This window comes from Chiloscyllium punctatum, chromosome 49 (genome assembly GCF_047496795.1).
Source record: "Chiloscyllium punctatum isolate Juve2018m chromosome 49, sChiPun1.3, whole genome shotgun sequence".
Classification (NCBI taxonomy): Eukaryota; Metazoa; Chordata; class Chondrichthyes; order Orectolobiformes; family Hemiscylliidae; genus Chiloscyllium; species Chiloscyllium punctatum.
The window spans coordinates 60,817,383-60,831,191 of NC_092787.1; the positions used below are offsets into that span (position 1 = coordinate 60,817,383).

The 13,809-nt window shown below is 37.2% G+C and overlaps 1 protein-coding gene across 5 annotated transcripts in view; it reads left to right on the forward strand.

Moving 5' to 3' along the window:
• Nucleotides 1-13,809, forward strand: part of LOC140469243 (regulator of G-protein signaling 3-like) — a 271,500-nt gene that overhangs the window by 155,492 nt on the left and 102,199 nt on the right. For all 5 annotated transcript variants that reach the window (XM_072565577.1, XM_072565579.1, XM_072565578.1 and 2 more), the window contains one exon: nucleotides 6,194-6,305. In XM_072565577.1, the coding sequence (XP_072421678.1) occupies nucleotides 6,194-6,305 (112 nt within the window). The remainder of the gene's footprint in view (nucleotides 1-6,193; nucleotides 6,306-13,809) is intronic.

Genomic DNA, 13,809 nt, shown 5'->3' on the forward strand with positions numbered 1-13,809 from the left:
AGACTTCAAAAAGAATGAATGAGCTAAGAAGAATTTTGAGATCTCTTGAAGACATGAAGAATACTATCTGTGTGAATTAGTTTTGCTAGAATATGGAGCATGCATACATTTACATTCAATTTTTGCCATTATCTATTTTGGCTGTAAAATTATTTCATTTCATTTTACATCTCAATTTCAAGAAGTGGTGTTAAACTGCAGACATTTGAAATTCTTAGCAACAAGAATAATCACCTCAATTACTTATTCATCTGAAACTTAGTCAATGAAAGCTTGAATATAGCATCAGAATTGTTTGTATTAGAAGAGATCCTGAGTTTGTTTAAAGTGGCATGTCAGAGCAGCCATTTTGGAGAGCAGTTTGTATCATGAACCTACTTTTGGGGGATTACACAAATACCATGCAACCAGTTTGTGAAGTCCGGTTATATTGGGTGTGCTTAGTAAACTATAGTTTAACTTGTATAAAATTATTTATAAAAATTCAAAATAAAAATGATGAATTTATTTCTATCCTTTGGTGACTTTTCAATGAAAAGAAGAAAATAATCAAGTGAGTATGACATAATTAAATAATTTAATTTGATGTTGAATAATTGCACAAACACCCTTTCCTTTACTATACATATTGTACATTGTTACTTATGATTTATCCAGACAATGGGTTTTTGTAAGGTTATAATATCAAATGTGTTATTTATACTTTCATTTTCTTGGCAATAATACATTGGATATACTGGCTACTGAAATTTAGATTAGATTATATGAATTCGGCCACATTGTTGTGAAGAAGTGCAAATGAAAGGTTGGTAAAATAGATACATGAGGAATTCAGCAGTTATGTTTTCAAAAGAGCTCACTTGTACCTCCTAGTGGGCAGTTTAATTGTACTGCCTACTAAGGATGAGAAAGCGTATATTGTGTGATGAGCCACACAAGTTAGCGTTGAGATTGTTACCTTGGGGCATCTTCAGTTTAAGGTCTCGTCCAAAAGCTGGCACTTTTAATAGTTCAGTATTTTCATCAGTACTGCACTGTAGTGTCAGCCTCAACTATTGTGCTCAAATTTTGGAGTGAATCTTGAAACAGAAACTTTCTGACTTTAAGACAGGAGTGTTACAAACTTTGCTTTTCTGAGTGTTTTGCATCTTAAAGAATAGAGTATGCTGGAAATACTCAGCATGTCTTGAGCATCTGTGATGAGAGCTTTGGTTCAAATATGGACAGAAAAGCCGAATTCCACAGATGAGGACTGCTTCATGTCCTTGGCATGAAGTGTTTTTTTTGACTGGAGGTGGCATCTGGGAGGCTCTAGCAAAATTGAGTGAAAGAGAAAATAAAGGTGAAACATGCTAATTGAATTTATTTTTGGCACAACGAAGATGGTTGATAAAAACATATAAAAATATAACATGAATTAGACAGAGTAACTGCAGACAGGAGTCACAGTCCAGGCTATGGGAAGGGCCAATTAAGACTGAGGTGTGGGGAAATTTCTTTACCCAGAGAGTATTGGAGTTAGGAGGTCATGCTGTGACTGGACCGAACATTGGTTAGGCCAGTTTTGGAATATTGTGTGCAATTCTGGTCTCCCTCCTATAGGAATAATGTGAAACTTGAACTTGTTCAAAAAAGATTTACAAAAATGTTGCCAGGGTAGAAGGATCTCCGCTATAGGGAAAGTCTGGAGAGGCTGGGGAGAATTCTTCCTGGAGTGTCAGAGGCTATGGGGTCACCTTATCGAGGTTTATAAAATCATGAGGGGCATTGATAGGATAAATCAACAAGGTCTTTTCCCTGGGATGGGGAGAGTCCAGAACTAGAGGGCGTGAGAGGGGAAAAATTTAAAAAGGATCTAAAGGGCAACTTTTTCACGTAAAGGTATGGAATGAGCTGCCAGAGGAAGTGTGGAAGCTGGTGCAATTACAACATTTAAAAGGCATCTGGATGGGTACATGAATAGGAAGGGTTTAGAGTGATATGTGCCAAATGCTAGTAAATGGGATAAGATTAGATTAGGGGATCTGGTCAGCATGGATGAGGTGGACCGAAGGGTCTGTTTCCATGCTGTACATCTCTATGATTCTATGACTTGTGAATCAGCATTGAGGATTAGATCACTGTACGCATGATTAAGATTATTGAGTAAGGATTTAAACGTGGTGGAGGAGGAATTTTGCTTCAATTGTGTTTGCAACCTGAACCATAACTTTCATTATGTGAGTAAAGTCTATACAGAGGTGTTTCACTGTGACTTTGATAAGTTGAGTGAATGAGCAAATGCATGGCAGATGCAGTATAATGTGGATAAATGTGAAGTTATCCACTTTAGCAAACTCAGGCAGATTATTACCTGAATGACAAGAGATGAGGAAAGCCCTGAGTGACCTTGTATGCCAGTTGCTAAAAATAGTAAGCATGCAGGTGTTGAAGAAAGCAAATAATATGTTGATTTTCATAGCAAGACCATTCAAGTGCAACAGCAGTGATATATTTCTGCAGTTGTAGAAGGCCTTGGTGAGACCACACTTGGAGTATCTTGTGCAGCTTTGATCTCCCCGAGGAAGAACAATGATGATTTACCAGACTGATACCTGGAAGTTAGGACTGACATATGAAGAGACACTGGATTCGTTAGGGCTATATTCACTGGAATTATAGAATAATGAGAGTGGATCTCCTCAAAATCTGCAAAATACGAACAAGACCTGACAGGGTAAACACAGAGTGTGCTGCCCAGAGCTAGGGGGTCATGATCTAATATGTAGGATAGGCCATTTAAGATTGAGATTAGGTGAAATTTCTTCACCCAGATAGGTGTGACCCTGTGGGACTCTCTGCCACAGAAGGCAGTGAATGTTTTCAAGTAGGAGTTAGATGTCATTCTTAGGGCTAAAGGAATCAAAGATTATGGGGTGAAAGCAGGAACATAGGACTAAGTTGAATGATCAGCTATAATCATGTTGAATGGCAGAGCAGTTGTGAAGGGCTGAATGGCCTACTTCTCCTGTTTTCTGTGTTTCTGTATAAAATATCCACACAAGTTGTAGCAAAACTATATACTAAAATAAAGCTGGTGTTCTGGAAAAAGAAACAACATACTGCAGATGTTGGAAATCTGAATTAAAAACAGGATGCTGGAGAAACTCAGCAGCTCTGTGGAGGGAGGAAAACAATATATGTTTCAAGTCCAAAGACAACTCATCAGAATGGAGAGCATTTCTCTCTCCACAGACTTTGCCAGATCTGCTGTGTTTCTTCAGCAGTTTGTTTTGAAAAGTTAGTTTGTGTAAACCATAAACTTGATGTATTCATTTACTATTTACATTCCTTTAGCGGTCTTACTTGTGTAAAAAGTCTCCACCACTGGTGAATAAACTGTCCTTTCTGATCTGTCCAGGCATTCACTATCTACTGCATTGTCAAAAATTGCTGAAAGTTTGACATTTTAACTCTACTCTTGAATCAATATTTGATGGCCAGATTTAATTTACTGATGATCCACAGAGTATTACTGCCAAACACCATTTATCCCATGACTTCATTTCTATTCTGTATTAAGCAACAAAAGTTGGGAATGTTTTAGGAATTTACTGATGAAAGGCTAAATACTTAAAATATCAATTCTCTGCTCCTCGCATGCTGCCTGACAGACTGTGCTTTTCCAGCACCACACTTTTCGACTCTGATCTCCAGCATCTGTAGCCCTCATTTTCTCCCAATGTTACTGTGACTTTCTACTTTACATTGCTACCAAGTACATGCGTTTCCCAGATTGCAAACTGATTCCGTCTTGAGTCTGTTCGCAAATTGATTTGTGTGCTTTGAAATAAATGCAGGACAATATACAATAGTTGTCCATAAGTACAGGAAGCACTCATATGACAGATATTTTAAAATTATATCCCTGTCTGGGACCTCTGTCAGTCAGAAGTTCTTAAATTGGGGACATCCTATAGTGGGCTACACTCTTGGGTAGTCCATTTGGCAACTTCCAAAATGTCTTGAATAAGCATGGCCTATGTTCTTATTGGTTGTGATTTTTACATTGATACTGAATAAATTGTTATTGTATCAATTTTTTTAATTAAGTGCATGATAGCAGTCCCAGGCATCTACATGAAACACTCAGGCATGTGACATATAGCAAAGCTTGCAGTTTATGCAGTGCCTTTCACAATATCAGGTTGTCTCAGGATTTTATAGCCAAAAAAGTATTTTTGATGTGTTGTTGATATTTGAATGTAGGAAATATGATAACTGGTATGCTGACAGCAAACTCCTACAAAGCGTTAAAATATGTATTGATAAATGATGTGCTTTTTTAGTGCTGTTGATTTGAGAGTTAAAGGTTGACCAGGATGCTGAAAAAAAACTCTCGCTATTATTCATAGTACAGTGTCACATATATTTCCACCCGAGAGGGCAGATTAGCATCTCATCTGAAAGTAAGTGCCCTAGAGAGCATAATATCCTTGATATACCCACAACTGTTTGAACTAAAAAGTCAAAAATTATCCAGTCATCAGAATCAAAAATCTTCACAGGCTGTAGCCTTTTACTGCTGACCTTCCTGTCCAGTAGTTGGCAGCCTGTCAATTTGTTCAGCTGCCAGATGGAAATGAAATTTTTTAAATGATCGTGGAGTCCTGCCATTAAATTCTGATCATGCAAGTTGTCTTCCTTGCTGTTCTGTTGACATATATTGTTAAACCGAATTTTCCTCTTCAGGTACTGTCCCTCCCCCTTCACATATGTTATTAATCTCTCCTCAAACAAACTTGTGCATCCAAACCATGTAGTCCTCCTCTTATGCCTCCTCTGTCATCTAGCTTAGTGATACTACACTTGCCCGGTTCCCTTTATCTGATCATGGCCTGAGAACCACATGTGGTAGCTTGTTTTGCTGCACCATTGCCTCTGAAGCCACCAAAGATCTATTTTTGACTCCTGTTTCCATCTCATCTAGATGTAGCCTCAGGTTGTTCACACATATTGGCAACGTCCGGCTCTACCTCAGTCACCACCATCTCTTTCAATCCTTACAATCTGAATTATCCAACTGTTTGTTTGTTTGTTCGTTTACTTTTCCGACATCCAGTATTCGATGACCAGAAATTTCCTCCAGTCAGGCATTGGGAAGACCGCTGTCATTGTCTTCAGACGCCAGTGCAAGTTTTGTTCCCTCGTAGCTGATTCTGCCCTTCTCTGACAATAGCTGAATGCCCAACCAGATCAAGCAGTTCATTTGTAACCATTATGCAATATTTGAGCCTGAGATGAGCTTCTGATCACATATTAGAGCTGTTTATTTGCACCTCCTCAACACCATTCTAGTTTCTTCCCTGCTAGAAAATCTTAGCCATACCTCAATTACCTTTGGACTAAACTTGTGCAGTATACTCATGGCTGACCTTCAGTCTCACACCCTTCATGAACATGAGCTCATCCAAAACTAAGACTAAGCCACAGACCCATTGGCCCTGCATTCATGTACCTATGTTGGCTGAGTAATTCCTCAGTACTTGTACTGAAATTCTAATCTTGACTTCATATTGCCCATCCCCCATCTCAGCTACCTTCCACAGCCTGACAACAATAACCACCACCCTTAAATTTCTGCAGTGCTCCAATTATGACCTTTCTCCAGTCCCATCTTATATTTGCTCCAGCATTGGCAGCTTTATTTGCAGTTGCTTCTGTTCTATATTGTGCTCCCTTCTAGCTGGCTCTCTTTTATGGCTCTTTATCCATTGATATTGCCAAACATGGTTTAGTCAGTCACATTTTGTTTAGTAATGCTCCTACAAATTATTTGGGGTGTTTACTATGCTAAAGATGCTGTATAAATGCAGATTGTTGTTATCTATTTTGTGAACTGTCATAAATTTTTCAGGTAAAGGCACTTCTTTGCCAATATAGTAGTAGTTATTTCATACTGTTAATTATATTTAAAACATTTTGTTTGTCTTTTGGAAATGTTTTGTTCAGTCAAGGAGCTAAGATAATGCAATCATTTGAGGTTATTAAAATAAAAGTTATTTATTGAAAATAGCTTTTGCAGGTTATTTCAAAGGAGTTCACTGTTTTATACTCCTTAGCAATATGGCCTGAGTTAACTAACTTCCTTTTTAAATTATATGGCCATCAATACCCAATTCAAATATTAAATTGATCTTTGTGTCTTCCACAGGTCTGCATTTTCATCTATACTGACTTAATGCTTTTGACCAAAGAGGACGAGCAGGGTCACTGTAGTGTTCTACAAAATCCTCTTTTCCTTCAGAATATGGAGCTAGAGGAAGGTGAGAATGTCCTGCAAGACATTTAAGGAAGCACTAATATTTTACAGCTGATACACAGAAGTGACAAATAATCCCTTATGCCATAAATCTGCTCTCCAGATGCTATTTTCTCCCTTTTCACTGATACACTGACATCTATGGCATATCATTTGTCTTTGTATCAGTCAACCTTTTGAGGCCTTGAAAAATCCCTTGAAAATCAAAGGGAAACTAAGTTGCATGCTATGCATATGTGGTTATCTTCTTTGTCATTCACCATGTGGGCTTTGCTCTATGTGGGTTTGTCTTAAATTCCTGTGCCATTTTCTAACACAGCCCAGTTTTCTTCATCTCGAGCACCCATTTATAAGGTGGTAGTAATTAAAACATCCATTTGTGGGGTAAAGAATAGAGTTTGGCAAGCTTTGACTGAAAAGGGAGATCAAACTATGCACCACATATTTCTTAGACGCATGTGTATTGGCATATAAGGTGGCCTTGTATATCAAACTGATTTATAGACTGTGATCAATGGTAACTAACTGTTCAATATTTAATTGAATCTATGATTTAGTGGAATCCAATTATTTATTTTTGGTGTGCTGATCTAAAAGAAGATAAGCTCTTTAATTCTTGACCTGACTTGTTTGTTTGATGTTTTTAAATATTTAAAAAATTCTTCCAGATTAGCAAAGTAAATGCAGTTACAGGATCATCTAATCTCTGGAAAAACATTTCAGATTTTAGCTTCGTGGAGCTCTGGCTTTGTCTGTTCATGTACTGTCTACATAGCATGTACTGTGTACAGATATAATTGCATTGTGTAAATTTGTACCAACTATTGCATCTCCCAGCAAGAAGTAGTTAAGAAGTAAAAGTGTTGGGTTTCTGACACCATCTCTGAATCATTCTGACATTGAAAGATTCAAATTGGATAGAATTAGAATTTGTGGTTCAATCTTGCATTAGAATGTAACCTTTTCCAAGTTGATCTAATCAAATAATTCTCTGACATCACCAGACTTAAATTGGATTTATTATATCCCAGGGAGGAATCACATTTGGACTTTTCACATGTCATTGCAAATAAAAAGTCCAAGCAATTTATAAGTACTCTGTGCTGACAATTGGAAAATCCCTTCATGCTTGCTATGAAGGAGTTGCCAGTTTTCTCACCAGTATTTCTCAGCTTTCCCTGCTCTCTTTAAACTTGGCTAGCTAGACAGTTGAGAAATTTATATTTTTGTACATCTTTTCCACAAAATGAATATTCTGCTTTAGCAGCAGCAATAGTGGAGATTCTTAGTTGAAATCTACCATTAAAATGTGTAATATCTCAAATGAATGCAATATTTGAGTGTAATGTACTGACTAAACTATTTCTGCCATATTTATTTCTGTCCTCAAAAAAATTAGTAGCTATTTTATGTGACTTTTAAAAACTTATATGAAGCAATTTGACATCCCACAAATATACAATTAACTTTTAAGGGCAACTGAGGTGTATAACATTGTTTATGAAGCTTGCACACAGTTACATCTCATTCATTAAGGTGGAAGGTGTTACTTTTTTTTTGACACTTAGTCTCCGTGTGAAATGCTCAATGTGTTTTATTTCCTGTGATAGCAGTGTGGAGTATTTCAACAATGTACCATCAGAGGAAGTATAGAATCGTTAGTCTAATTTCTGGATTTCCATATTATTCTGTGCATCCACATAATTTAAGAGACTGCTGTCAGTTCATGGCATGAATGATGGCAGATGCTGTTAGTTTGCCATATTGTCATTGTAACATCCACAGAAGAGTGTGATCAAATATTTATCAAATTCATTTTTGAAACATATTTCAACATTTATTGAGTTGTGTATTCATACCACATATTTATGTTTTAGAAAAGGTCTCTTTTGGCCAATCACATTAAACCACCTTGTCAAGGGGAGTTAGGGATGGGCAATAAATACTGGCCCAGCCAGCTGTAGTGAATGTAATGAGTTCCCTGATTGAGGCTATAAATCTGGTCCAAACAGGATGCCCTTGCTGACAGACAAAAACTGAAGTATCAGACATCTTTTCACTTTGACAGCTGGCTCTGACTGAGCTGGATCAGAGTTAAGAACTTCCCACATGTAAATAAAGGGTGACTTGGTGACAGGATAGCAGCCTCTGTGGTGTTACTTCACACTTAGCTTATGTGCTTAGCTATTAACAGCTACTATCAAAGTGACTGTGTCTGCCCCTTTGAATTTCTGAGTGAGGCAGTTGACTGCTGTGAAATGGTTGCCTTCCCCCGACAGTTCTACCCTATGGAAGGACTGTCAGAATGCAGTTATGTTTCCACATTTATGAAGGAATGCAGTGCAAGATCTGCTATCAGAAATGTTGAGGACCTTTTTCATAAACCAAAGGGCTGCACTACCAATCTGCATTGGATTGCAGCTCAGAAAATCTGGTTTCTAGTCTCAGAAACAGTACATCTGAGCTTGGGTGAATTGCTCTGCTTCTGTGATGAAACAGCTCTTATGAACTCAACAGCCTGATTCTTCTGCTAGAATGAAACTGAAACCTGATTCTTCTGAGCAGATCTCAAACTAAATGATCAGTGTTCCTTTTTTAAAAATGTCATAAACTCAGCAGCATTGCATTTAATTAGTTGACATCACATGTATTCCAGAGAAAGTGAGGACTGCAGACGCTGGAAATCAGTTGTGTGTGGTGCTGGAAAAGCACAGCAGGTCAGGCAGCATCCGAGGAGCAGGAGAGTCGACATTTCGGGCATAAGCCCGAAACGTCAATTCTCCTGCTCCTCTGATCACATGTCTCCTGCACCTGCACTAAGAAATATGCTTTTTAAAAATTAAGGGTATAGGTCACTTAATTTAAATAAAAACTTCTCAGAACTGAAACCAAAGTCCATTTGCCTCAACTTTAAAATTTGAAATTTCCAAATAATGATATTAAATATGTATCATTACCATAGCATGATATTTGGTATTTAGATTGCTCCAGAAATGTAACAAGGCAACGACATCTTTCAAATAGTCAGTGATTTTTCCTGAAGTGGAAGCCACTGTGAATGACCCACAAGTCTATGGATGTGGGAGCACAGCAGAAGATGCCAATTAGAATCCTACATGACTACTGGATAGAGTTTGCCAGATGAATGTAAAATTGAACAAAAATAACTGATAACAGATGAAGATGCCTGAAGTCAAGGACACACTAATGGTTTGTTGGATAATTTTGAACCATTTTGCAAACTTCTTATCTGATTTATCATCACTGTGAACTTTTACACAAATTCACTGCCAGGGACATTCAGTGGTATTGGGGTACAGAATTCAAAGCAGCTTTCACTTGAGTCAAGCAACCAGTAATGACAATGTCATTGCTGAGTTACTATGATGACAATAATCATCTTACATTGCATTGAGGTTCTAGTGAGACAGGGCTGGAAGCAACCCATATGCAGCAAGGATAACTACTTATATTTGCACTCAGGACATTAATGCAAATGGAAAAATGCTACTGTCAGATTGAAAAAAGTACCTGACTATTGTCTTTGATTGTGAGCACTTTAATCGATACCTATTTGGCAGAGACAAACTGACCATGGACTATGACCCCAAACCACTCAAAACATCTACTTCAACTACTTCTTTCTATTTCAAAGTTTCTCTAAAGAACGTCACTTCGCTTACAGGCATAGTTTCTTGACATGACATGCAAGCATGGGAAATTGATGTAGGTTGCTAATGTGCTGTTAAGAACAATACTCCCTATGGAAAAAAAGTTGAGGTTAAAGCATATTATGAAAACTTCATGATTCAATGAGAAACAAATAGTCATCAAGCCAGCAGATTGAACCTGTAAGGTAAGATTCTCGTTTCAATCAAACAAAAAAAGTAGCGAGATGAAAGTCTCCACATACTGCAAGAAGTAGTAATGAAAACGTGGCTTGAAACTATCAATAACATATTTTTGCTTGAGAAGAGTACTGGAGCTCCAGAGGGCCACTGTTTCCTAGCAACCAACATGGAGCAGCAGATGTTTCCATGGCAACACTAGTGTCATGGGAATTGCTTAGAAAAGAAATATCATCCAAGGAATGGGCAGGTACCAGAACAACCAGTGACATCTCTCTCGCATACCATTTGAGTTTTGCCTGAATTAAAGACTGTGTGTGTGTGTGTGTGTGTAATGCATATGCGGAGATTAATAAAAGTGGAATTGACTTGAGTTAAAATACTGTTTTGTAAATGAATAATACTGTTTTTTTGTTACCATGTGTACTATATTGAGTAATTTGTGTAATTTATAACTTCAAATTATAGTATATGCAATTTTTTTCCTTTATTTAAAAGGAAATGAGTGGAAGAATGCAGTTGTACTTAATGTGCTGGCTGTGTTGCTGCGGTTGGGCACCATCTACTTCTGTTGCAAGTGCCTTTTATAAGCAGTCTGTGGCTGCAATTAAAACACATCATTTGAAACAAAGGAGACTCTGAAGAAGGCATCAAGGGATTAGGGGAGAAGGAATACCTTTCAGGACCAGAAAGAGAGTGGACAACATAGCTCACTTGCACACTAGCAGTTTATTTTATGTATGTAAATGTTTTCCTGACATGTTTTCTTAAAATAAGTAATTTTCTTGCTAAAACTCTTCAACAAGGCTAAGTCTTCACAATCATAAACTATTGGACAGCCAAACAAAAAAGAAGTTTCTCTTTGTCTTTTTTGTTCCTTTTCTATTCATTGAATAAATTATATTAAGAGTGTTAAAGAGGTTTCCTTTTGAGTATTTCTGCTATAGAAGTGTGTCTGTGGACAGGCTTTTCTGGCTATGTACATATATTTTCTTCAAAACAATTATTGAGAAAATACTGGAAATCCTATCAACCCAGAAGAATCTGCCCTTCTAGGGCCTTAAATTTATGTTAATATCATCTGGGAGGATGATGATGTGGGTATGGGTAGTGCATGAGGAAAGCTGTTCAATTGTTATTGGGTTCACGTTTGACTACCCAACATCAGTTTTTCTAGAGAAAAAAACAGGTTTAATATCAAGTCAAAAAAAGCCCCCAATAATTAAAGAATAGCCCTTGAGAAAAAAAAGCATTGTTTAGATTCTTACCTATGATTTAGCTTTATGCTGTTTCCTACACTGGTGCAGCTATGCGACTATAAGTTGTTGTTTTAAATTTCTGCACTTTCTCTAGGGCCTGACATCCTTATTAAAGGGTATTGTTTGGAATTGAAGACAATCTTCCAGTTGAAGCCTATTTTCACTCATTAAAGTAAAACGGTGTATGAACTCAAGTGAAGCAGCATCTCCTCAAAGATTCCCTGACTTACTTTTGAGGAGATGAAGTGTATGTCCAAATGACACAATTATCCATTTCCTGTTACAAGGGGATGCTTTTGTCGTACTCTACGTCATGCTAATGATGCCACCTAATTTTGAAGACTGGCCATAAAGTTACATGATGAAGCAATCGCATGCAGATATCAATTTATTGCAATAAGTACTCCCATTATCAATTTTTTTCAAATGACAAGAAAATAGCAGTTTTCATTTTTGTATGGTGATGCAAATTATTTCAAAGAATACAGAAGACCATACTTTTATAACAGCCTGTCTTATATTTCCAGTATTTGTCATTCTTCAAGCTTCAAATAGAGACCACTCTGTAACTAGATCACTTTCCATTTTGTTCAGGAATACCTATAACCATACGTTGCCTGTAACTGATATTTCTACACATGGTTCTTCTGACCATGTTGTGCCTGAGTTGGTGGTTTGAGTAATTGACCTGTCCGTCTAGTGTGGGTACAGTGGTGAATGTGTGTGTGGAGCTGTATATCTTGCCATTAAAAGAAATGTCTTAAAAGGAGTAAGTCCCTTATGACTTCATGCCTATAACCTGGGCCTGTTTTGCTGTTGAGTTTTAAAATAAATGTCGGCTTAATGCACGAAGGCTTGGACTTTTTAAAACTCATAATTTGCATAAAGGCCTTAAGTTCCATTAATACACTTCATTTACAGTTGAAATAAAAGAAGATTTGTCGTCATATTTAAATGTATAAAGGAGTATCTTTAACTATGAACAAAATTGTAATCTCCCACTGCATCATTTCAGTTTAATTCAGTATTTCAGTGGAACTTTAGTTTCTTTAGCTAATAAGTGCCCTTTAATTTGTGGAAAGCAATATCACATTTCCATCTTAGGTGCCTATGAAATACTTTAAGATACTTTGAAATTCATTAAATAAATGTATTTGAACAAGCCAAACTTATACCATGAGAATTTTAAATAACTGGCTGTGCTTATTGTCTCTTTCTCTGCTTTTTCACTTTGTATGAGAACCAGGCACTGTCGATGGAATTGATGATAAAATGCAGAGTAATTTAATTAGTCATCTTTTTGGAAAGAAAGGCTTGAAATACCACACAAATTAAATGAGCCATCTCATGTTGTTTATTCTTGCTTAACTATTGTGATGCATTGTTGTATATTTTAAAATGATCCTTCACCCAGTCCAAATGACTTCTTCAAAGTTATATACAAAAAAGGCATTTCTTTTCAAATGATATCCTCTCTCTGCACATTTCCTGTGGTTACCTTCAGTTTTGCAACAACTGCCACTGTGCAGTGAGGTTTACAATTGGCCTGGTTCGAGCCTCTATTTCACAAATGCTGTTTACAGCAAACTGGATTAGACCATAAGATGAAGTCAACAAAGATCCGACACACAAGTTACATTTAGTCTATGATGCTTTCCTCATTCTCAAAGGAATGAGTACTGAAGTATTCACTGTTTTTGCCAAAACCTTTTCAGTATATTAAGTAGTGCAGGAAGACTGATTATAAACAACATCTACATAGTACCAACAAGATATTTTTAAACTTTATTTATAATTGTACTTTGTGTTGTAAATGCTGCTGTTTAAATGCTGTCTTCAATATATGTTTACTTTTAAGTCACTATTCAATGATGTGGAACCCAGTACATCAGAGTAAAAAGAAATGACACGGTTAAAGCATTTGCAACTATCTTCAGCCAGAAATGCTGAATGGCTTCCTCCTGGTTTCCTCACCATCACAAAAGCCAATCTTCAGTTAATAGCAACTATTCTTTGTGATGTCAAGGAGTAGTTGGAAGCATTGAATACTGCAAGAGCTACAGTGCTTGACAATATAACAGTCGAAGTACTTCGATATTGTGCTCCAGAACGAAAAGTGCCCCTAGCGCAAGCTGTTCTAGCACAGGGACAACATTGGCTCTGCTGACAGATATCCTGTCCACAAGAAGCAAGCCAAGTCATTTCCCAGTCCAGTACTGTGCATGTTCGAGTATCAGCCAAGTTTTTCATTCACTCGTGGGATAGCGGGTGCCACTGGCTAGGCCAGCATTAATTTTCTCTCCCTAGTTGTCCTTGAAAAGGTGATGGTAAACTGTCTTCTTCAATCTCTACACTCCATGTGCTACAGGTAGATCAACAAAGCTGTTGAGGAAAGATTTCC